The 26,804-nt window shown below is 31.2% G+C and overlaps 1 protein-coding gene and 1 long non-coding RNA gene across 11 annotated transcripts in view; one reads left to right on the forward strand and one right to left on the reverse strand.

The window, feature by feature from the left end:
- Nucleotides 1-1,194: 1,194 nt before the first annotated feature.
- LOC124425573 (gamma-aminobutyric acid type B receptor subunit 2) overlaps nucleotides 1,195-26,804 on the reverse strand; it is a 262,835-nt gene continuing 237,225 nt past the window's right edge. For all 5 annotated transcript variants that reach the window (XM_046966088.1, XM_046966086.1, XM_046966087.1 and 2 more), the window contains 13 exons: nucleotides 26,330-26,563; nucleotides 22,451-22,511; nucleotides 14,812-15,046; nucleotides 13,491-13,731; nucleotides 12,602-12,724; nucleotides 10,481-10,591; nucleotides 10,118-10,342; nucleotides 9,735-9,917; nucleotides 9,540-9,639; nucleotides 7,870-7,990; nucleotides 6,281-6,705; nucleotides 4,902-5,306; nucleotides 1,195-4,325 (listed from right to left, as the gene is read on the reverse strand). In XM_046966088.1, the coding sequence (XP_046822044.1) occupies nucleotides 3,775-4,325; nucleotides 4,902-5,306; nucleotides 6,281-6,705; nucleotides 7,870-7,990; nucleotides 9,540-9,639; nucleotides 9,735-9,917; nucleotides 10,118-10,342; nucleotides 10,481-10,591; nucleotides 12,602-12,724; nucleotides 13,491-13,731; nucleotides 14,812-15,046; nucleotides 22,451-22,511; nucleotides 26,330-26,563 (3,015 nt within the window). In that variant the 3' untranslated portion in view covers nucleotides 1,195-3,774. The remainder of the gene's footprint in view (nucleotides 4,326-4,901; nucleotides 5,307-6,280; nucleotides 6,706-7,869; nucleotides 7,991-9,539; nucleotides 9,640-9,734; nucleotides 9,918-10,117; nucleotides 10,343-10,480; nucleotides 10,592-12,601; nucleotides 12,725-13,490; nucleotides 13,732-14,811; nucleotides 15,047-22,450; nucleotides 22,512-26,329; nucleotides 26,564-26,804) is intronic.
- Nucleotides 23,786-26,804, forward strand: part of LOC124425574 — a 115,611-nt gene continuing 112,592 nt past the window's right edge. For all 6 annotated transcript variants that reach the window (XR_006942536.1, XR_006942533.1, XR_006942538.1 and 3 more), the window contains exon 1: nucleotides 23,786-23,993. This is a non-coding gene — a long non-coding RNA (uncharacterized LOC124425574). The remainder of the gene's footprint in view (nucleotides 23,994-26,804) is intronic.

Here is a 26,804-nt window from a genome sequence, read left to right on the forward strand (position 1 = left end):
AAGTATTTAGCTTAGCGTTATTTAATACGCTGCTTGCGATAATAATAATAATAATAATAATAATAATAATAATAATAATAATAATAATAATAATAATAATAATAATAATAACAACAATTATCCATTGATTTTTCCATTTCTTAATAATTTCAAGATTTGTAGTTTATAGAATATTAATTGACTTTAAAAGAGCGATTCGTTCTTCGAAATATCATTATATCATCGGAATATATCATTTTCCGTTAAATTTTCACGAGCTAACGAATATGACATACGTATAAACACTTTATTTTTGTCTAAACTTCACTCTATCGTAGGTACGTATGCGTATTTACGATCATTATAACACATGCTTTTTCCAAGAGAGGAGGCATAGATATAATTCATCTTACAATATTTATATAAATATTATTTTTATATATATAAAAACACAACACGATGCGTAAAGTTTCTTTTTTTTTCTTTTCTTTCGTTTTGTTCTATTTTTTTTTGTGGTTTTTTTTAAAATATTTTTTTTATTTTTTGAACGTGTATCGATCAAATCTTTCTCTCTCTCTCTCTCTCTCTCTCTCTCTCTCTCTCTCTTTCTATTTTCTTTAAATTTCTTTTCTCATTCATCGTCGTTTTACGATTGATTATATAATATAAAAAACATTCTCGATACCAATCGATTCAAGCAAACGTACGTAACGAGAGAAAAAAAATGCAAAAAAGGAGGCTGTAACAATTCTGTATTTTAGAAATCGTGCAAGGACACGTCGTAGCACGATTATTTTGTCACCGCGTATAAACGCATTATTAGAAGTGCACTTTCAGGATAATAATATGTTAGACATACGTTTTTAATTATTTACAAAATATTCCCACGTATGCTTTTCTTCCTACTTATATCTTTTTTCTCTTTCTTCTTTTTTTCTTTCTTCATGTCTTTTTTTTCTATTCTCTCTCTCTCTCTCTCTTCCTCTCTCTCTCTCTCTCTCTCTCTTCCTCTCTCTCTCTTAAATTTTTATATTTTTATGTATACAAAGCGAATGTCACATCCTCAACGTAAAAGACAGTGAAGTTAGTAAGTACGAATATTCCGTAGATATATCTTTTCTTTTTGTTTTTTCTTTGTTTTTCCTTTAATAAATATACCTTACACGTATGTAAGTGTATCTCCTTGTGCGAGTTTATAGTATTTATATTTTATGATCTTTTTTCTTTTTTCTTTCTTTCCTTTTTTTTTCTTTTTTTTTCTTTCAATTGCTATACCAACACTCATTTTCGAGGCAATCTCCTTGTAACTTTCGTTAACAATAAGATGAACGTGCTGTGAGAATAATTTCGCTAAGATGAAATTCGAATCTTAACTTATCGTCCCTTTTACGTTTTTTACATATATATATATGTATTTGCGATTATAATTAGCACATGTCTGCACGAACTTCAATCGAATTTTTCTAATCGATAAATCTTTTTTACCGTTGTAAACTATTAAAGAGTGATTAACCGTAAAAATTAACATTGTTGTTAGTTTACATGAGATAACAAATCGGATTTTCTTTCTTTTTTTTTTCTTTTCTTTTTTTTTTTTTTATTAATTTTTTTCTTTCATTCTTCTTTCTCCCTCTTGCTTTTCCTCGTTCTTATTCAAGCGAGAATCAGATAGACTGTAATATTCGTGGATTCTATCTTATTCGATCCAATAAATTGACATTATCTCTCGTATACACGCGAAATAGTTTCATTTAAATCTACGATGATGATTCTCGAGAATGATAAAAAAATGGTCGCTCAAGGTTCCGACAAATTATAAAGATTAATGATAATAATTCTGACTTATTGTGTCGATCGATCGATTAATCCTTTCCACGGAGAAACAAGCGCGTATGCATATGTGAATTTGTATTGTATGTAGATAAGTACATATATACGTAATTTTTCATTAATCGTGCCGCGCTCGATGAGTAAGATTAATTTACTCATATTCACATTAATGGTAGGCGCGATAATAATAATAATAATAATAATAATAATAATAATAATAATAATAATAATAATAATAATAATAATTATAACACAAATAATAACACAAATAATAACAACAACAACAACAACAACAACAACAACAACAATAATAATAATAATAATCATCATCATCATTATCATCATCATCATCATCATCATCATCATCATCATCATCATCATCATCATAATTATAGTAATAATAATAATGATTATGACGATGACAATTATCAGTGTACACAATCACATTTCTTTTTCGATAGAGAATTTTGTATTTCGAAGACGTAGGTATGTATGTATCATACTATCGATATCATGTTTCTTGCATTTGACTTGAGAAGGCTTCATATTAAAAACAGTTTGATGGTAATTGACTCGAAATACATAGAGAAAATTGAATAAAGATCATTTCTCGTTCGCCGTCGTGTAATAAATATTTCGTTTTCTTTTTGTCAAATTAATTCGTCGACGTATTAGCAGGTATAAAATAAATTGCGGACATTTTCTTATTGATCTTTTAGAACTCTGAAAAATCAAAATAAGTAAGCATAGAAGAACCATCCACTACTCTTCATTTAACTCGAGGCCGAATGTATGATCTTAAAAATTTTCGAAGAGTTATTTCAATTGTATATTTTTTTTTTTTTGACAATTTTCAATTGAAATAGATGTAATTTTTTCTCTTCAGTTTCTATTTATGATTGACGATTAACAAGTTGACTTTAATAAACGATGGACAATATAGATATAAGCGGTTTGTTTCAATTAGGGAAGAAATACTTTTCGAATCGTTTCCCGATGTTTGTTTTGTATGAATGCGGCACTGATAAATTTTTATAAAAGAGCATAATAACAATTATGCTTTGTTCTAAAGAAACAAAGCATAGTTCTCCTACGATAATTTCTTTATTTTTTAGAGTTCCATGACTCAACAAGTATATTCTACACGTTGATGAATCAATGACGAACGTTCTTTAAAGGGACTTTGTCGAAAGTATTCGCCATCGGGTGTGCTAAATCGAGGCTATTAAATATCTAATAGTAATAATAAAGAAAAAAAATGTGAAGATAGCATCAAGAACGTAACACAAAGCATTAATCGTGAAAAAAATTGTGTAGATTGTTTTTCCTCCACGAGGAAGTCTTCAATAGAAAAAAATGCAGAGACGAGTATTTTTTCTTCTTTTTTTTGTGTTCTTTTTTTTTTTTTTTTGACGTGACCGGAAATGTCGAGAAGAATATAAGTAACAGATTCCACTCTCCTTTTCGGTGACAATACACCTTGTTTTTCGTTTTTAACACTTAAAAGGAACCAGACGTATTATTCAAATGGCCGAGTTGAACATTTAATTGCGTTAAATGCGAATGTATCCGACACATTTCATGTGTGCACAATATGGATAATTTACAACGGCCGATTATTGCACAATTCGGCGTACAGCTAAGGGATTCTGTAAAATAAAATGTTTCGACTGAGCGATACTTATATGTATTGACATTATTACAGTCCAATCTCTCGAAAATTTCATAAAAGTGGTGGGAGGGGACCTTTACGTTGACAACATTTTATATTTCAGAATTTCCTTGACTGTAAACGCATATAGATAATATTTAAGAATAATGACGATACGAAGGAGAAAAGAAAAGAAAAAATGTGACATCTTAGATTTACATTACTATACAGAAGCACGAGAGATATCATCTCTCTTTTGGAGAACGCGGTCCTTCGAGTGTTATAAAACGAGGAGAGATAGATATTTTTTTTTTTTACAGATACTCGACAATGTCGCACTTTATCGATATGTTCGGACAACTCGCTATGCTAGCACCGTATCCACTCCTCGCATTACTTTTATGTCTCTCGGTGAGGAGCTTCTGAAATATCGGCAGTAATATCGCCCGGTCCAAGAGTTCGCCGTCAGAGGCAGCACTATATATTTCCCCACCACTCGACGTTACGCCAGGCCCTGCTCTCGAACCAACACGGGTTCCACCTCCACCACGGCTCACACCACCTGATCCGAGAATACCTTCGCCACTTCCACCAACATCCCCAGCGCGTGGATTACCACTCGCATATTTGCTGTTGTGAATCGTCGCTACATTTGGAGAGCTCTGAACGTATTCCAAGCGAGCCTGCTGATGACGCAATTTCGATTCGGTGTGTCTGCATTCACGAATCTTCCGCGAGGCAGCAGCCCGATGAGGACACTCGGAGATTGAATGACCACCGCCGCTTCGACCACGTAAACATTTCTCTCGCGATCTTTCCGAAACCGAGCGTTGAATGATCGCTGAAGCTAACTCCTCACATCTTTCTGTTAAAAGGAAATACGAGTGAGTAGAGCTAGAATGAACGTGATATATGCCATTTCAGAGATTGACTTCGTCCAACGCTTTAGCTGGAATTGTTAACGATCTGAACTTTTAATCGTTTAAGGAAAAATAATTGAAGAGTAATGATTGATCTGCTTGTTAACAATAGTCGCTTTTAGATTAAAACTGCGATGGATCGATCGATGATGGATCGTTTGATAAATCGAATCTTTTATTAATCATGATATTTCTGTCGAATGCGATTGTTCTTTTTTTTTTTTTTCATATAATTAGAGCCAGATTTTAGGTATGATTTAAACTATAGGTGGGCAACTAGCGATCTGCGGGCCGCATGTAGCCGTTGTCCTTACTTGTCTGCTAAGATGAGAGAAAATGATTCTCACTATTTGACACTGTCGTGCCTAGTGAACTGCATGATTTTCGTAACTTAATCTAGTAAACTTAAATAGTGAGGGAACAGATTGATTGATGATAAGTATTGTGCGGCCCACGGTGAAGAAGAAGTTGCCCATCTACGATCTAATGTAAGAATGATAAGATGTAGAAAAGACATTGACCAGTATCAGAGTAGCTGGCGTTGACCATGGCGGGCACGCTCGGTGAGCTGGCGTTGTGAGAATCATGATGCTTACGATGACGTCGCGGCGCCGGTGGGGTCTCGGCAGAGCCATTAATCATTGCGTGACTGTGTCCACGTCCACCATGCTTTTCGCATCTGTAGCCGGTAACTAAACTACGCCGGTGGCCACATTCCCCGATCACGTATGCTTTGTCGAAAGAAGTTTGAATGTCGTCCTTACCACTCGACTTGGATACGTTCTCCGTCGAAATGTAGCTGATAGAGTTAATTGGTACGCTTGTTCTGCGACATTCTGATAGTTCGTGATGAGAATGTGCCAAGCTATCATTCCTCACAGATGATCTTCTTTTTAAAGACTGATGGGATGGTACGTTCACAAATCCTGTGTTAAAATTGCAATTTAAACACATAATTCAATTAGATATATTGATTAACTTCAACAGGAAACATATGTGAAGTATTTACTATCGATTTTGATGATATCTTACGGATTGATAGAGTAAATAAAAATATAAGACAAGTATTTTTTTCTTATCGGTGGTAATTCAATTTTTAAGAAGTGAAAATAATCTTCAAAATTGGGATCTTTTTTTTTATAACTTATCTCGTAAAATAATGGACATAGAGAAAAAATAATTAACTATAAAGTTATTTACTTTCTTGACTGATTATCTGCAGGGATTTTTATTCTAACGATATATTACGATATGGATATAGAAAATTGTTTCATTATTTTTTTAATATAATTCCTAGCGAAATTGACACACTTGTCGTGCCACTGCTAAAAGTTTAAGGAATCTTTTTTCATAAATTGCGTGCCCTGTTTACGGATGAATTTGCATAAGGCAGCTTCAACTTTCGCATTGTTGATGAAACGCTCTCTTCTCAGTGTTTTCTACAAAGCAGGGAGGAAGAAGTGATCCATGCATTCCCAACCGATAGTAACAAGATTGTTGTGGGGTTTCGCATTATTGTCCAGTAGGAGGATTCCTGATGTTAGGAAGGATAAGGTTGATCTTAACACCAATGTAGAAGTTAAAGCTTTACGTACGCAAATTCGTCCGTAAACAGGGCACATAGTTTACGAAGAGGAATTCTTGTGAAGTGGTAGTTTACAAGAGCATCAATGTCAATGGGGACTATGTCGAAAAATAATGGAATAATCTCTCTTTTTTTGTCTACATTACGTGTCGTATCTCTAGAATGAAAATCTGTATAAATGGCAGAACAAAGAAAACTTATTTTCCATCTAATTTCCGTATACTTGAAAAATTCTTACGTCCCGAAAAAATTCTTTTCAATTTATACATTTAAATCCTTGCTCAACCTATATATTTATAATTACATAAGACTAACCAGAGTGACGATGTTTCGGTGGAACAAATTGTAATGGCGGAGGAAGAATATGCTCAGAGTATCCTTGATCATGTAATTCACTGAAAGAGACATTTTTAGAAGGTGGTGGTGTTGGCAGTCTCGCTCTCTTCTCATCCTTTTTCATAATGATTTTAGCATCTCGGGGAATAGCAGTTTCCTCGAGAACAATTGAATCAGTTTCCTCGACTACCTCTGGTACGAAGTCGACGTTCATTTTACCCTCCGAACGTGGTTCCGGACTCCTTTCAAGCAACGGCTCGCTATCTTGATTCTCGTCGCAAACATGACTTTTCCTACGAGCGGTATCCTCACCGGTAGTTTGCTTCAATGCCGACGGAAGGATCAAGGGTGAGCGTTCGTTATCGACCGCGATGCATGGTACCTTCCCAAAGGTCGTCTTCTTTCTGAAAAACGCATCACTCGACTATTTTAGGGTTGATGACGATTCCGGTTTGCCGACTATATTAAACTCACTTATTCTTTTTCATTATTATTATTATTATTATTATTATTATTATTATTATTATTATTATTATTACTATTATTATTATTATTATTATTATTACATAATATAATTTATAATTATAATTGAGATTATTGATGAAAAATGGACACATAGTGCTTATGAAATTTTTTGTTGATTTTTTTCATTTTAATTTTGTATTTTTTATTTAAACAATATATAAAAATATTCTAGACTTAATAAGTAATTATATTTAATTAAAGGAACAAAGAAAAAGATCACTCTTTTACGATTTTATTCCATTTATCGAAAAAGAGCATATGAAATAATTTTTTAAAACTCATAAAAAAGGAAAAAACAAATATTATCTTTAAATCATAATTTTTATATATAGAACGTTCGAAGGACATGTTAACGTACCTTTGAAAAAAAAAAACAAATTGTTTTTAATTGCATTACTTTTCATTAAATAATAATTACTTTAATGAAAATTTTGAGCTCGATTTACTCGAAATAAGATTTCGACGTATATGTCCCCTTTTTTCATCAATGGTCTCAATTATTTTATTAGTATAATAATGAAATAAATTATTATCATTATTATTATTATCGTCATCATCATCATCATCATCATCATCATCATCATTATTATTATTGTTATTATTAACACACTTAATTATGATTATAACGAACGTGAGACTCCAATTTAAAAATACCTTTAAAAAAGAATATTTTAAAAGGGAGATCGTTTTGCCATGCCGCGAAATAACTTATCTATCCACGCGGAAACTTAATCAATGTGCTTATTTTCTTATCGCTTTTGACTCGACGAAGCGAGTTGGAGGAGACGAGAGGTTGGATAGAGATGATGATGAAAAGAGAAGGGGAATGCTAGGTGGATATTAAATGAGAATTTCTTTGGCGAGAGTAAAATTACGAAAAGTTACGAAAAGTAGATTAAATCTCGATTTCGCGTGTCACGGCAGTAATTATCTTCTTACCAAGAAAGACGATGAGACTGTTCTTTAATTAAAAATCTTTTGCTTATTTGTCTTGGAATATTTCAAAGTACAATATTTTTTTCGAATTTTAATACGTTACGTACTTTGCGGCCTGCTCGACGACACTCGCGTTCACATAGTCCCCTTCCGCTTGGGATACCGTAGTAGAAGTTAAACTGCACATGGACATCGAAATATCGGTTGTTTCCGTGGTTAAAGATGGACCTTAAAAAGAATGAAATAAACGAGTTCAAATGTGTTAAAAATTCCTCCCTTGTACATATGTATTCTTCATGTAATTCTCATCGAAATGCAAAAATATTAGCCGTCTTTAATGGCGTCCTATATAATATTTTATGTCCGTCATATTGTGCAATTTTACGTAACAAGAGACACGTCATTGTGTTTGTTATTCAACTCTGGATGTAAATATAATATATAGGATCATATGTCAATTGTAAGTATCGCTTTATATTCTGAACACTTTTTTTCTACTCATTCACGAATTATAGCCTCAAACGAAATTCTTTTCTAAGAAGCGAGCAAACATTCCTCGATAATTCTCGATTAATTAGGTTACGTGTGGGTTCTTAGCGATACTTTTGATATGAGAGCTAAAGATGCACAGTTCGAATTTTGATCATTCACCGCAACTACCAAAGTATAATCGTAAAAGTATGATCGATTTCGATACTTTATTTTGAAAAAAATATTTCCTTTCTTTTTCTGTATTCTGTTTCATTATTATTATTGTTTGTGTAAGTGTGTGTGTATGTGTGGGTGTGCACGTGTTATAATAATAATTATTATTATTATTACTATTATTTTCGAATATCAGCTTTGAGCGATCGTACTTCTACGACTATAATTACGAATTGTCTCTACACATGCAGACTGGATTTAACTAGCAAATACTAAATTCGGGAATTTTAGTTACGGATGTATCGTCCGCGTTTGCAACAATCGTTGTCGGTATGCTGGTTGAACGGAAGAACTTTTTCGAATGGGAAAAAACTACTGAAAAACTAAATGAAAGAACTTTTCTTCAAACAATGAATACAGGATGTGCGACATATGAAACTGATGTAAAAAACGAAAAACTGTGCGTCTACTGGCGCAAAACATGTTTCTAAAAACATTGCGTGCATATTTCGTGGCGTGAAAATGTAACTTGAAAGTAAATATATAACAGCTATATATCCCTTAAAATATGCAAATTTATAGGTACAAATACAAAAATTTCAGAAATATGATGAAGATAATTTTGCAGTAGATAATTTTTTTTTATTACGATATGGAAGAAATTCTAAAGTCATTAGTATAATATAATATATATTGACGCTTAGCTTAGAAGCAATAAAGAAAAGCAGATTTGCTAATCAATTACATCACTTTCTTTTTTTTCTCTTCCGGACTAGGCCGAATAAGACGAACAACTGACCTTTATGATTCTGAATGCCATGCCTCTGGATAGTGGGCTCTAACATACAGAGTGTGATAATTAAGTTAAACTGTTCGGTGCAATATAGCCTTTCGCGGTGAAATGATTTTGCGCAACATATGTATCTATCTTTATTAATTTAATTTGTATCATTTTTGTCTACGTAATCATTGGTTTATTAGGTACTAATTATAACGTCGACATGTACGAGAATACGTTATATTTATAATATAAAAAATTTCATGATAAAAGCCATTTGATGATATTTAGCTTGGATGCAACCGGGAAGATATACATCAACGTATCAAAATAATTATTAAGCAATTTGATTACCTTCTTTTTTTATGATTCCCTCTTGCCTTGGAACGGTTAGCCTGTCCATGACTTCCTGAGTATCCGCTACTCCATCCTCGCCAAGCCTTCTTAAGAACATCTGACGTAATAAGATTAAAAAAGAGATTATACTATTATGTATTATAAGAAGAAGATATCAGATGAATAATCGTAGTTCAAAGAATCTTAACTTACTTGAATTTCGTTATCCTTTTCGAAAAGCTGTTTGCGAAACTTTTGATTAGCCGTCATCGCTTCCTTCAATCGTTCCTCTAACTCGCTCACGGTGGAATCTCTTCTAGTTTTGGACACCGGTTTTAAGGTTGGTCTCATTCGCTTGTCGATTGCACCCTGCGGATTTCTTCGCAACTCTATCAGCTAGGTGTCATGAAGGAAAAGCCCCATTGAGAATCAAACTCATTGGCAATAGAGAGAAACTGTCGAACTGGCATCAACAAAAAAAAAAAAAGAAAAAAAAGAAAAAGAGAAAGGGAGAGAGAAAGAGAGAGAGAGAGAGAGAGAGAGAGAGAGAGAGAGAGAAACAAAAAAGAAGATAGAATGCAATAAAAGAGAGTTACCTTAGGCACGAACACAAGACAGAGCGTGGCCGTACTGCAGAATATGATGAAGACGGCGAGCATGATGAACATGGCGTCTTGCTTGTCGGCAAGGACGAAACTTATGGCAGCACCGGTGACGCACATTATCACGACATTGTAAACGCTCATGCCGACATATTTGCTGTCGTTCAAAGCTGGTATACTGACGTGTCGTGTCTCCCACGCGAGAAATGCACCGAAAATCTGAGAAAAAAATATCTTTTTAGTGATATTTTTTCGTGTTTTTCTCTTTTTTTCTTTCTTTCTATTTTATTTTTCTTTTTTTATACACACACATATATATATATATATACATTTATGAAAGATCATTACTAGACTAACCATCAGGAGGCCCTTATAAGCATATATAGAACCCATGTAGACGGTCATCCGGTTGCTCTGGCAATACTCGTTTTCAGGTATGATGATGATGTCCTCGCTCGAGGGATGCGGCTGCGAGAATAAGGAAACAGAGAGGAACATTTTATAAGCATGATCGTTGAGTGTAATCGGCCGAGCGGGAGCGTTTCAAGTATCCGAGGGCTCTGTGCCAAAACGATAGATATATCCACTTGTCAGAATGAGAGAAAGAGAAAGATCCGAAGAGACTGAGGGAGACCGAGCGAGTAAGTGAGTGAGAGAGAGAGAGAGAGAGAGAGAGAGAGAGAGAGAGAGAGAGAGAATGTGTATATATGTGAGAGTGAGAGTTAAAGAGAGGTAAGTGCTTCGAGAATTCTTTCCGATAACAACGTTGAGTGTGGTCCAGAGTGCCGATTGTTGGCAAAACGCTACCGATGATTGCTTTTGCTTTTTTGCCTTCTCTACCTATTTTCTACTACCACAACTACTCTAGCTCTCTCTTATATTCTCACCACCACCACATCTTCTCTTGCTTTTTCATTATCTCGTTCAAACGTGAAACTACCCTTTTTCTATAACTATTCTTGAAAGAGAAATAGAATGAATGAACTGTACCTTTTCAGGATCTTTTTTTTTTTCTTTCTTTCTTTCTATTTTTTCTTTATTTTTGATTATTATTTTTTTATTATTATTAGATATATATCTACTTCGTCAAATGAAAATGTTTTTTCTTTCGTTTATTAAATTTCTTTTTCATTTCGTACCTCGAAGGGAAATTGCGAGATATCTACTAGCACGTATAAATTAAAATTTTATTACTTACGTTATCGTTCATATCGCTATATTATTTCCCACCGTACGTAATATAATATTTAATGCGTGTGCGTTTCTATATATGTCTGTATGTATATTCAATACAATTATTTAAAATATTAATAATAATAATAATAATAATAATAATAATAATAATAATAATAATAATAATAATAATAATAATAATAATAATAATAATAATAATAATAATATTAATAATATTACTGGTAATGTATAACGTAATGTGTAATCTAATATCTATTATAACTGGTTTAACAATATATGCAACGATTTTAATTTAAATCTTATAAATTAAACAAATTACATTGGAATAGATTAATATCGATATTTTCGATGTCATTAGGGATCTTCGACAAATATTTTCCTTTCTTTCGTTTTATTGGTAAAGGACAGAAGTCAAAAACAAATAATGACATAAAATGTATACATAAATTTACATATGTACGAGTGAACATATTTATCATTTATTATTAATTCATTAAAATAATACGTACAACGAAATGACTATCGCGATAGGAAATATGCATGGTGGCTTGCCTGGTGGAGTTGCGCGAACATCAATGGAATGTTCTCCTCGAGCGCACAGTCGATATTCCGAAGAGCTTTGCCCGGCGTGTGAGCCTGAGCAAACGAGATTTCCGAGGAGCACACCCTCCGAATCGTTCAAAGACGTTGCTCGATTTACCTTTCTATATTTTTTTTTTATTTCTTTTCTTTTTTTTCTTCATTTTCTTTTTTCCCTTTTTTTCCTTTTTTTTTTATTCCTTTTTTCCCTTTTTTCCCATTTTTTTTTATTTGTACTCTTCCTACATCCCTTTTTCTCCACAATAACTTACTTGTACTCGTTTCTTCGCGCAGAAAAAATATAGCAGGAGTATTTGACGATCAAAAGATAAAAAGTATAATTAAACGTGAATAGAAACACTCGAATATTCATTATTCCGTAAAATAATATATTTTTTTCCTCTTTCTCATTCACTATTTCTCTTTCTCTTTCTCTTTCTTTTTTAGCTTCATTAGAATAAGCAGAAAAAATAATAATTAACGAAATCCGATATAATTTTATATCTTCGTTTTGTTTGAAACGAAAAGCAAAAAACATATTACAATTTCTATTTTTATTTTTTATTACAATACCTACGTAGGATTATTATGATAATCAAGGAACAAAAAATAAAAAAAAAAAAAAGAAAAAAAAAGAAAGAGAAATTCAGTTCGAATAAAATGTTTGCTCTTTGTTCGAGAAGAAGAAATGGTAATGAAACTTACGTAAGGTTCCATCTGCTTAGTTTCTCGATAAAATGGATCGGCGATCTGCCACGTAGTCATGATCCCGAGGTCGATAACCAGAAGTACGCCAACCACCATGAAAAGCTGATAATCTTTTATAACCTAGATAAAACGGAAATTGTTCGTATGAAAAGAGGATAAAGGAAGACGATAATCGCGAGAGAATTCTTTTTAACCCAGACGTAACCCAGACGCAAGCTAGTTCATAATAAAGAATCAGTTACTTTAAAACGAAAGGATATTTTTCTGGATAGAAAACGCGTTAAAATGAAATGGAAAGAAAAATTCTTTTTAAATGAAAGATACAAAATAAAAAAAGAGTTTTTTTCTTCTGAAAGTGCGAAAATGGTGCTAATGTAGCTGGTAAGTATTAAAATTGCATGATCAGTGTTGACGAAAAAATTAGACAGAAAAAATTAGACAGAAAAAATTAGACAGAAAAAATTAGACAAAAAAAATTAGACAGAAGAAATTAGACGAGAATCAACGACAAATTCGGTAATTCGAATTTCTCAGTATCATGCACAAATTGTCGAACAGAATGGATATCGATCTAAAAAGAATATTTCAAGAATTTTGGATTAAAGGAAAAAGAAAAAAAAAACCAAAAAAAGAAAAAATTGTTCAACATTATAATAGCTGATTAAAGTCGCTTTAAAACTTCGGAACGTAGCTCTCGGAGAATCTACAAGAAACTTGCTTGCTGTACAAACGCTTGTCATTTGACTCAATGTATCTCACTTGTCGCCAACGATTGGTCGGCACAGTGTGCATGTAGCCTTATTAGTTGTACAAGATACATATGTATATATATATTCAACGTAATTATACGTAGATAGGACATACCTTGTCCGTTAAGAATACTCACCTTTTTGTTTAACTTCACGTCCGTGAATATCGAATGCACTCGCCAAGTTTTCGAGAACATGGAGCCGAAAGCTAATGAAAATCCAGCCATCAGAAGCCATGCCCTTGCGGTACAAATATACGGGAACGCAGTCACGCTCGACAATTGTGAGTCTAACCCAAGAAAAATGACGCTGCTGTATGTAAACATGCACCCAATGATGATGAGATTATTCAGATGTGGCGATGACATTTTTATATATCTGAAAAGGAGACAATAAATGGAATCATTTATATATTATCATTATATCTCCGTTTAATTTTGAACGGACTTAACAATAACTTAAAAGGTAATAATAATAATTTTCGTCCATCGGACGATAATTTTTTTCTTTATTTATTCTTTTTTATTTCATTTTTTTTTCATTTTTTTCTTTCTTTTTTCTATTTTTTTTCTCTTTATTTTTTTTTTTCAAACTCGGTCAGTTTCATTCTCCTTTCTCCATTTCTAAAAAATCCATTGCATCGCTTTGCCCTCTAGACTGCGCTTAAAACTTTTAATTAACTCCACCGAATAATTAACCGCATTTTTTCCTACGCTCTTGTCAGATGCATCCACTGCGAACGATGCTATGTTTCAAACCGGGCGATTCGTTGCTATCTTTATCTCTTCAGCACTTTCTTTCTTTTTTTTCCATTTCTTTTATTTTCTCTTTATCTTCCATTTTTTTTTTATCTCTTCGAAATGAAATCTCGGAATTTTAATTAAAACAAAATCATAAAAGATCGTATCTTGGACGAAGCGGCGCAGACATTGGCTGCCGATACTGTCTCTACTATTTACAATCTCGATTTTTCTACGAAATCTCATATGCGGAAGAAGAGATTTTCAATTCGTCTCGCTGTTAGCTGAAAATCTCACGAAAGAGGTCATCGAGAGGTTAACCGTGTGGAAGTAACGACGATCGAAGCCGTCGAAAACTTTTAACTTGCTTCTCTCGCCAAGGAACATCGATGGCTCCCTTTATCGTTTTTCACTTTTAGCGCCTAACACGGTGGAACAGGATAAAAAAAAAAGGAAAAAAAAAACAAAAAAAAAAAAAGAAAGAAAAGTATGGAACAGGCAAAATTTCTATATACGGAGTTGTTATGTTAACAGAAACGTGTATGTATAGATTGGTATATTATAAATAATCAAAAGAATTTTCTCAAAAAAAAAAAGATGAATAAATAAAAAAATATTAAAAAAGAAAGATTTGTTAAAACAGAAAAAAGAAGATAGAAGAAGAAGAAGAAGAAGAAGAAGAAGGAGAAAAGAAAAAAGTTTTTAATTTGATTGTTACCTTTGATTTCTATATCTTATGTTTATGGCAAGGAAAACGACCGCCATAACGATGCCAACACTTGCAGCGGCCGCCAGTACCGCGTAGATCGTAATATTCACGGTGGAATGTTCAATGATGTGAACGGTTCGATCCTTTGGAGGTGACTTGCCTCTCCAAACTAAAGAGTCTCCTTTACTCAGATCTAAAGTGTCTGTCACTCCATCATATTCGCCAACTTTAACCTCGGTACCGCCTGGAATCAATAATTTTCATTGCTCCAAAATAACAGGGAATGATAACTCTCTTTGTTTATCCTCTTTAAATTTACTTATTATATATATATTTACTTATTTATATTAAATATTGGATATATATTATTGATCACAAATTTCACAAATAAAATTATATGAAAAGCAATCGAGGAACTCCGAAAGTTTTTTCTTCTTTTTTATTTATTTATTTTTTTTGTTGATTTAAATACAACATAATATAAAACTGAAAAGTTTACAAACTTATATTGCTAGCTTGAATTATTTTTTTACTCTTATGAATTTACAATACGACATTCGATTCCGATTCTCGTGTCCTCGTTAAACTGACCCCATTAAATCAGATGCGACGTCGAATAAATATTTGCCAATATCGTTTTCGAGTGCGCTCGGTTAGATTAGAGAAAATGGGTTATGATTCTCGACGTGAAAGCATCACAAGTAGTTTGAAAGTGGCAAAACTCGATATTCGACTTTCCGTCCAGGGCAAAAGATAAAGAAGAGAATCTTCGTGATTGATTATACGATCGGCCGTCGCCGATACTTCATCCAAAGCAATCCCCTCAAACCCCTAACTTCCCTTGATTCACCCTCTTTCTTTCATCTCCCCATTTCACTCAGTCCTCTTTGCATCGTCAAAGAAAGAGAGAAAGAACGTACACGATCAAACGTTAAAACAACATCTCTGCGGAGGAAAGAAAGAGAGAGAGAGAGAGAGAGAGAGAGAGAGAGAGAGAGAGAGAGAGAGAGAGAGAGAGAGAGAGAGAAGCTAACATAGAATCCACAAAGTCGTGATTCATCTTGAAGTTAGCTAAGATTTTATAAAATCCGATTATCACTCTTTCCAAAGGGGACAGATTTACCTTATTTCGTGAGTACATTTATGTTCCCATGAAAAAAGAGTAAACACGATATTTTATCGTAACACCTACAACTTATTCTTTTTCACTCTACTATCAGCTATTCGATTCTCGTATTTTTATAAGGGTGAATTGGTGGTATTCATATTTTCAATAAAATCCGATTAATCTTTATAATCTTTCGTTAATAATTATTTTAAATTATTTATCTGTGATTGGTGATGATTGTTATATTGATAAAAAAATATTTTATTCTAGTTTAATTTGACACGGAAATATATTTAAAATAAAAGATACATTTAAAATATATATATATATATATCGCATGTTTTTTCATTTTAACTACTTTACTCTTTGACTTCGTTAAGGTTCAGAGTTTGTAAGTATAACTACTCGTTGTTGGGGGATTGTAAGCATGTATCGCTGGTTTCTGGTTGTTTCTTATACTTCTCTAGTTACCAAATGTTATATACGTATACATGAGACAAGAAGTTTGGGTTTTTGTTTACAGCATGCAATCTAATAGCTGGAAACCAGGGATACTACTGTTTTACATTACACTCCTTAGAAACTCACAATTTTATAATATAATTTATAACATTTTGCCATAATAAATGGATCACGTATTGTCATATAATGTTAACGTATTGTGAAATGAAATATATAAGGTTTCATTATTTAAAAAAGTGGATTTGATTTCGAAATTTCTTCTCCCATCCTATCCCTCGACTCCCCCTCAAAAAAAAAGAAAAGAAATAAATTGGTATCATATGACGTATCATCCCCTTTCGTATCAATTTACAAATTTATAAAAAATATTTTGTTCGATAGGTTCACTCCCTCTGGAAATATATCAATTTTTCGCGATAAACTGTATATCCTTTATATGGGATATATGTTACGTAACATAACACTTGAATTTTTTCAAGACCCTTCTTATGGTCCTGATTTAGCCCTGTAGAAGTACTTGTGCCACGACAAATATTTAAATAAACTTGATGATTATTTAAAAAAGTAAATCTTAATTATAATTTCGAATAGATTAAAAATTGATCATAAATACTCCATACGTTGTCTTTTTTGTTTTCTCTTTCTTTCTTTTTTCTTTTCCTGTTTTTTTTTTTATTTTTTTATTTTTTTTTTTTAATGAAAGTGCAACTAACTTTTTAACTCCTTCTTGTAAAATTTTTTTTTATATCATATCGCTTTGCCCAAACAATTTTTATCTGCACTATGTACATCGTTTTTATTCACATTCATTTCCTTATCTCTTCTACAATGTCGTACTTTTTTTTTAATTATAAGAGAAAAAGATTCCTAATCTGGCACAATTTTAATTTTAATAAAGCTTTGTTATCATGTAGAGAATATCGAATTATTTCTTCTCTCTCTTTTTTTTTTCCTTTATTTAAGTGAAAATAAACTTCGTAGAAGTGAAATAATAGTTTCTACAAGTCCTGTTGAATTTTGAATTTTTATTTTTTTTTAAATATAGAAGAATAAGAATTATATAAAGAATATTTTTATATAAACTTTAGCAGATCGCGAAATATAATTATTTTAAGTCTTATTATTATATTATTTATAAGATATATGATATAAATACAATATTTATATGGGAATAACCTAATTGTAAGTTGTACTTCTATATTAATTTTTTTTTTCCTTTAAAGAAAATTCGATCGAATTAGAATGATTACTATGCAAATTGAGTAAATGAAACAATAACGATGCAAAGAGAGTGTTTCTCTTGTAATTTGAATATAAAAAGTTTTTTTCTATCCTATATAGTTCACAAAGTTGTATCGAAAAAATGAAAAATTCAAAGAAATCTCGACTAAATTTCCGACGAAAAAAATTCTTTCTTACAATATGATCTACATAATGAGAAAGTTTTGTTAAAGGTAGAACATCCTGGTTAGAAATCTTCAAAATCGTGTTCTTTAGAGATTAATTTGATAATAATAATTTAAAAAGGAACGTCGTTCTTTCTTATTAAAAAAAAAAATATTTTATCGTCTGGTCATAATTGTACATACGCCGAATAAATTGAAACGATAGTTAAAGAGATATTTATTAAAAAGAAGAAGAAAGAAAGAAAAAGAAAATAACGAGTATAAGATTTTTAAAATTTATAAAATTTATAAAAATTTATAAAAATATTTAATAAGATATAAATAGATTTGTTCTACGACTCACCCTTCATTTATTAAAAATTATTTGATATTAACTCGTAGATCAGAAAGTATCATTTTTTCGTTCCTTGTCTTTTTTTTTCTTTTTCCAAATGTTAATTTTCTTGAAATTTTGCGAATTCATTCGGAATAAAGTATATTCGATAAAAGTTTTAATCAGACGAACAATCGTTAAAGAAATTTTAAAGAGAATGAGAACGTAATATATATATATTTCTCGAATGGTACTTGTTATCTCGTCATCGATTTATATTCCTTCAATCTATTGAGATAGAACATTTAAGGACAAACTTAATACGTCCTTGATTATATGAGGAGAGATATCTAAATTAATGGAATATTTCGATCATTATCCTTTCTCCTTTCAAATACACACCAACTGTATTTGAATGTTTCTATCTCTAGTGTGCCGTTAGATACAAATGGAAATTTGGCAACGAAAGAGACGGTTAACTTCGTCTGGATTTAACTTGCATTTTGCGGTAGGAAATGGCGAACTTTTCGTATATCTACTACGTACGACTTGCATAGAACTTTAAATTATATTCGCGAATATTTGCGTGTATACTGTTTCGTATAAACTTGTCATTCAGAATTCATATTATTGTCTTTATCTTTTATTTCATTTTTTCCGAGTTTAACAAATTTTGCTAATTTAACTCCATTTAAAGGCATGTCGCTTTAATCGAATGAAGTATTTGAAGTGCGATTTAATCTTTTTCGTTTTTTATTTTTGTTTTTTTATTTAAAAAAAATTTTTTTCTTTTTTTTTTCATTTAAACGAAACAATCGACTAGAACGAATATTTTTTTTTCTTTTTTTTTTTTTTTTTTTTTTTTTATCGAAAATGCGGTTTTCTGTGCTGAGATAATTTTTTTAATCCGACATTTCAATCATCGACCTTTTTTTTTCTTTTTTTTCTTTTTTTTTTTGCTGAAATTCTACCTTTAAATTCCTTATTAGCAATGTCGAAAAATATTCGTGTAAATATCGTAGAGAGTAATTTTTTTCCTAGATTAAGGATTTAAAGAAAATTTTAAATATTTGCAAATGATTCTTCTGTAATACTTTCATTTCTTTATTTTTCTCGACTTTAAAAACTCGACAATAGACGATAAAAAGCGATTCTATCATATTTCTCGATAGGAAAATTGTGTTTTCATTTCTTCTCCATTTTCACGATGCCAAGATAAACAAGAAATTTCAGCTACGTGCACTGATATTCTCAAGAAATATGTATGTACATTCAATAAATATATACAAATATAAAAACACACAGTCATAGCTATTTTCCAATAAATTTTCTTTCTACGAATGTCATGAAGGTATAAGGAATATTTCTTAAACTAATTTCAAAATCTTTATGTTTTCTTATCACGAAATAAAAGCCATAGACGTATAAGAAAATGGAGCAAATAAAAAAAAAAAAAAAAAAAAAAAAAAAAAAAAAAAAAAAAACGAAGTAGACGAAAAAGAAAAAGAAGTAGATAAAAATAAAAAAGAGAGAAAAAAAGAAAAGGAAATGGAAATTTTCGTCTCGGTGAATTCCGATCGACCTGCAAATATTTTCTTTTTTAACCATAGTTGTAAACGTAGTACGAGAGAAGAATGATCGGTAGAGCGCTTCGTAATCAGATTTTTATAAAATTTTGCAAACACGCCTCGCCTACAATGTTAAAGCCAAGCCTGGTCTCTATGCCATACCTTCCTCCCTTTCCCCCCTTCTCCTTCTCTTTATCCTGTCTTTCTTTATGGCCGCTCGACACCGCTTTAAAAGGCACAACCCTCTTTAAAAATGAGTCAGCACTTCCGTTAGAAGCGACTAGGTTACAAGGGGGTGCAAAGTGCACCTATCACGCGAGAAGCCCACGAGAGATGTGTAATGTAAATGTTTACGGAATGCCAGCTTGATAGTTTCTTCTTCATTTCTCTTTTCTTTTCTTCATTTTTGTTTTCTTTTTTTTCTTTTTTTTTTTTTTTTTTTTTTTTTAATATTTTTCTCTCGATCCTCTTGCGTCCATCATTTTTGCGTAACTTTTACGAAATTCTCGAAATAAATGATATCTCGAATTACAAAAAAAGAAAAAAAAAAAAGAAAAAATAAAAAAGGATCTTCGAAAAAAGAAGTTCACTCTATTACGATTGTAATAAATTTTTAATTATCGTGTAAGAGAAATTATCATGTGTAAATGACACTTTTAATCAAAAATTTTACAAAATATTTTCCAAAGATGATTAAATTTCTGATTATCTCTATAAATATTAAATATATGTGATAATGGATTTAAATGAAGAAAATTAATTGTACTTTATTTTTAAATAAAGAAAATTAATTGTGTTTTATTTTTACTCTCTTAGCATCATGAAACTCATTGATTCGTACGATCCATTCGTGTGAATTATACATACACGCACACACACACACACATATATATATATACATAACAAAAATTTTCTTTTATATTTTCGTCTTGGACAAAATTACAGATAGTTAATTGTTTTATTTAATCTAATTGTAAAAAATTATGATATAATAATAATAAAATAATAAGAAATTATGATAATAATAATAATAATAATAATAATAATAATAATAATAATAATAATAAAATAATAATAATAATAACAAAAGGTTTGTTGTTTATTTTTTCTAGCAAGTTTTCGAACACGATCCGATAAAAAGAAAACTATCCATGTCTTTGCACTGAAATATTCAGGTGAAATTCAGCGAGTAAGTTTTTCGAATATTCTTAAAAAATAACCTTAAGCTATGTGTTTAAATTTTCTTTTCTTTTCTGAAGACCGAAGGACGATAGTATCCCTATCGTAGCATACAGCTCTTATGTTTTTCTTACATCTTTTATTCCTTACTATTTTTCTTTCCTTCATACTTAACACCTTCCCCTTTAACAAGAGAATCTCATTGGTTCTTTCAGAGCACGCTCTTGGGAAAGAACGGAAATACTCTTTGAAAAATTCTAGGATTTTCTTTAAATAGCCCGTTCATTTTTTGAAATCCCTTTGCATGGTTTCCAACGCACTTGTTAAACTGCTTTGAAGAAGTTCTTGTCACGTATCCTCCGTTCTCCCATCACCACCCTCTTCCTTCCTCCCGGCTACCAGGATCAGCTTCTCTTAGAACGAAATAACTTACTAAACTGTGTCTATTGAGGTTTCTTGAATGGTTTTATCTTTGTTTATTCTAAAGTATTTTGATATTGTTTACAAAACAAAGCAAAAAAAAAACCGAAACATAAAATATATAGAAACAACATTGAAAATATAAAAACATATCAATAGAAAGTCATTGAATGGATCAAACGATATGGACGATAAAAAATTGTAAACATGTAACCTTGGTTTACATTCTCTCTTAAGGAAAAGATTGTAAACAAGTTCTTTAGGCTTTTAGATCACATTGTAACGTCACGTTGTAACGATCTCGTTGCGTTATCTATTTATTTTTTTTCTTTTTTTTAATTTACGTTATGTCTTATTTTATTATAATACGACTTAGATAAGATGTGTTAGATAAGATATGTTTAATAATGTATATATATATATATATATATATATATATATATATATATATATATATATATATATGTATGTATGTAAAAATATGGAATAGATTTACAGAGATATGATTAAGTGAATATAAATTTATGATGAGTATCAAAAAGAAAGTCAAATCCATTTTTAATCGTAAGTCTTTGGAAATCTTGTGTTTGCAAGTAACGATCAAATCTCAAGAGTAACATTAGCCGTAGTTATCCGAAGGGAACGAACCAATGCGTTTCTTCTTCCTTCTTCATAATTAACGATCCAGTTTTCGGAATATATGTTAATCCCATGCGATTACTCGTATTACTGAATTGGCAAGGTTAGCAAAGCTTAGAGTATAAGATTAACGATGTAGGTATATCTATAGTTTGTATTTACGTGTTCTACTACGCACGTATGTTGTCGTACGATAAATATATTAGGATATATCCTTACTGTATATGTTCTTTCTCTCTCTCTCTCTCCTCTCTCTCTCCTCTCTCTCTCTCTCTCTCTCTCTCTATCTTTTTCTCTCCCTTTCTCTCTTCTTTGTTTTATATCTATCTATCTTCTTCAAGAAAGATCTTCATTTACGAACGAGATAAATTAATAAATGACGGTAAAATGTACGAGTGTATTATCTGTGTGAGTGGAAGAGTCAAAGAAGAAGAAAGAAAAAATGAATAAAATAACGAGAGAGAGAGAGAGAGAGAGAGAGAGAGAGAGAGAGAGAGAGAGAGAGAGAGAAGGGAGGGAGGGAGGGAAGAAAGGGGAAAGAGAATTTACTCACTTTGAAACTGCTTCAATAAGATGTAAGCTTTCCTCTCGTTGTTATAAAAACGTACGGGCCCCTGTGAACAGAGAAAACATTTTTCCAGTTAATTTAAAACGGTAAGTACGTTTGGCCTGATTGTTTTTTAAATATGGCCGCCCAGGGAGTTACTTATAACGTAAACATCATGAAAGAGGATATTCATATTTGAGATACGATAACTTCCTTCTCGATGTTAAAGTTTCTTCACATCGAGATATATATAAATGTCTACGTTCGTAGGAAATGTTTCTTGTAATTTTGAAAAATAATTAATTAATAGATTTTCGTTTGAAAATAATTCGTATTAGTTAATCGAATTATTTTCAGATTATATTATTACATTTGAAACAAATTTTAAATCGAATTAATTCCCTACATTTTCTTTTATTTGAGTTGAAATTTCTTCGTGTAAATTAAAAAAAAAAGAAACTTACATCGTGTAATACGAAATAGTTTGGATTTTTTTTTTAATGTCGAAGAGACATTTTATTTATCAATTTGATTGCATTTTTTTTTGTTTTATGTGATTTTAAATAAAAAATTTCCCTTTCTCGAAAAAGTTCTGATCTTTAGTATTGCTAACGAAAATATTTTTAATTTCATCAACATTATGAAGTTTTTCCTCGAAAATTTTTTGTTATATTTTCTTTTACAGAAAGGAATTTTTCAAACCATCATTGTACGGTTCGTTTATTAACGGTACCTTTATCAATTATGAGCGAGTTTAAATTCATTTAAAAAAATTAACCTTATTTCTTTGATCGGCACCATCGTAAAAAATTTCTACGGAAGTTAAAGATCAAAAATTAAAAAGAAAAAAAAAAGAAAGAAAGAAAAAAATAAGAATAAAGAATTGTATGAACTTTAAAGGTAATGGAATAAAAAAAAAGAAAAAGAAATAGAAAAAAAGAACATGAAACTTTTCAAAACTCAATGAAATCGCTCAGTAAATCAAGTTGCGAATTATAAAGGAAATTTTAGAAATAAATCGTCGAATATTAAGAGCATATTTTACTTACAAGTACTTTTCAAGAATAAAAACAATTAGTTTGAAACGTGACTAATATATATATATAATGTATGTATATGCGTACATATATTCTTTATATGAGACACGTACATATATGAGTCATATAAACATAAGCCTGGAAACTCTTTATTCTCCAGGTTATAAACATTATTTTTATTTACACTAGGCAACGTATCTCGTATCGTCGTTTCATAAATCGTCCTTTTATCAACCTTCTATTAAGAAAGAAATAAACAAGAAGCTATTACAGGGATCTATATGGAATTGGAATCAGTCTTTATTCAAGTGCTTAAGAAGAAGGTAGTATTGAACAACATGGCGGCTTATTTCAACATCAAATAGATAGATATATATATTTGCTACATACATGTGCATGAACGAGAGCTAATGATAACTGCAAAGAAGTTCAACGTCCATTATCCTCTTTTTATTTGAAGAGGAAAAGCGTTTCCGTGTTCACGTTTATATGATTTTTTATCGTTCTTACGAGTAAGTAAAATATGCTTATAAAGTTTGACGATCTATTTTTTATAAGATCCTTTATAATTAGAAATTCTACATATCATATTAAACCAACCTATTAATTTTTGATCTCTCTCTCTCTCTCTCTCTCTCTCTTTTTCTCTCTCTCTCTCTCTCGCACGCACGTATATATATTCTTTCGAAACGATCTATGTAATGTATCTATGTATTAATCCTTATTATCTTTATTGCATATAGTAAATTCGAAATTATGACGTGGAAGGGCGAATTGCTACGATGTGGTCACGTACGTTCTAGCGTGAGAGAGGTTACGCTGTTTTAGGGACGACGTTGGCTCAGAACGGTATGAATTCAATTAACGATAGGTTACGGTACGCGGTAACGTTGTTTATAACGTTAAACATTCCCCAAATCTGAAAGGTCCTGTGACTACATTATTGATATGCAAAAGGAATGTATTCGCTAAAGTGTATCGTATCTGCGTTATTTCAGTATTAAATGAACTAAACTGCGAATGTCAGTACCATCATGTATTATATAAACGTATACTGCAACGTACGTCATATGATTTATGTGAGTTAGATTTATGCAATTTCGAATGAGTGAATGGAGTAGTAAACATCTGTGGTGTTTGCTTTTAAAAGAAAAAAAAAAAAAAAAAAAACGATATCAACGATTTACAACAATTAAATAATCCCGCTTTTCTCCTTCTCCATGCTTATCTCTTTCTTTTCTTTATTACTTTGCTACTGTCTCGCAAATGGTTTTCCGACATTTAACATTTTTTTATTTTCCATTTCTCATACAATATATCGCGAATAATAATTTTATATATTACATATCAAAATTGTATATGTTCGAATGTTATACATTTATATTAAATTTTATCGAACTTGTTTTGAGAATAATGATTCGTCGTATTGATCAAAATTATCGAAAGAATGGTATTTTATTATTGGAGAAATGGCGTTTCGTTGCACGTGTAATTGATATTAATTTTACAATTCAAAAGATAATTTCATAACAAATTTTATACCATGCTTATGCATAATCGTTTTTTTTCTTTTTTCTTCTTTTTTTTAAAATTCAATTTCATTACCACTGTAATCACGCGTATGCATTATTAATTTACTTCTCGAATATACAAACGGAGATCAAACGGAGAGCTATATCAATCCTGTTTCGAAGCTACGAGGGGAGATAATTAACTTCTTCATTTTTTTGGTTTTATTCGTTTTTCTCTTTTCTGTTTTCTTTTTTTCTTTTAGACGCTCGATTAAGCGTAATATTCATGTTTCACAATTTTACCGGTTTATTGGTAGAATACGTCAAACCGCTGTATGATGCACGATAAAAGCGAAATTCGATTTGGTTACTCGTACCGACGTGTATATAGGCAAATAATACTGTGTCTGGCCGCATCACCGGTTGGAATTGCAAATTCACAGGAGAACTCTTCACGCGAACGCCCTTCAACAAGGCTGTTCGTTAATTCGTTTATTGATCTTTGTCGGTGCCGGCTATATTTCTCGCAAAAACCATAAACTGTTAAAAAAAAAAAAAAAAAAAAAAAAAAAAAGAAAAGAAAGTAAAAAGAAAAAAAAACGAACGACGATATACATTTCAGAAGATTCACCATTTTAAATTTTTGAAGAGAACGAAAGAAAGAATGAGATTAATTCGGACGTTATCTTTTCTTAAATTTTTTCATATTTATTTCCTTAATCTCGTACGATCATGAAGAAAGAAAAAGATTAATAAGATTAATTTTTGCCTTTGTCATTTGATAATTATCTTCTTCGTTATCGATAGATTAAAAAGAAAAACTTTAAGATATATTTGTTTTTATAAAGTTTTTAATACGATCTTATTGTCTTATAATGATTAATCATTTGCGTCATTAAAAAGAGAGAGAGAGAGAGAGAGAGAGAGAGAGAGAGAGAGAGAACAAAGAAAATACTTGGAAATAGTATTCGATAAGATAATACATTTAGACGATTAACGACGAAGTTCACGAGTCGTGATAATAGATAACTGAGCCAATATGTCTCTATATATTATACAGGATGTTTCTAAATGAATTCAACAAAATTTATTTTCGATCTATTTGTTCACCAGGGTTAAAGGGGAGGAAAAGAATCATTGATCGACAAAATTGTGTAAAAAAGTTTACAATGATCTTAAGATTAATTGAATCTCTCCTATTGTCATTTAAATCATTGATTGGATTATACGATTGGTACTAAAAAAATTTCTTACTAATACTTTAGAAAGATTTCGTAGAATTTTAATCGATGATGTATGTATCAAAATATGTAATCTTGTCCGAGTTATGTACTCACCGTTACACCTTTAAAACTTGTGTTCCCGAGAGCCTCGAGGAATAGCATTTCCCAAAGTGCGTCTCTGTATTTGAAATCCGATATAGTCTGATTCCGACGAAAGTGTCGTATCCTACGTGTTACGTGCTGTATTGCCAACGCCACCGCCCAAATTCCATCGTACGTGTATCCGTGAAATCTCGAATACTCCTTTCCCCTTCTCGAGTCGTACTCGACTCGATACTGATCAGGTGTCTGAAAAAAGAAAACAAAAAAAAAAGAAAGAAAGAAAGAAAGAAAGAAAAAAAGAGAGAGGTAAAAGAAATGGAAAGAAAGAAAATGGGATTTTTGTGTTATATATCCACTACTATTTTCTTTCATTACATATTCAATACTATTTTCTTTCATTATATACGAAATGCAAGTGAATACATAAGAAACGGATAAAATGAAATTTTACATTACAAGAATCGCGAACAAGCATGTCTTAGAATAT

The sequence above is a fragment of the Vespa crabro genome, chromosome 7 (assembly GCF_910589235.1).
Source record: "Vespa crabro chromosome 7, iyVesCrab1.2, whole genome shotgun sequence".
NCBI lineage: Eukaryota > Metazoa > Arthropoda > Insecta > Hymenoptera > Vespidae > Vespa > Vespa crabro.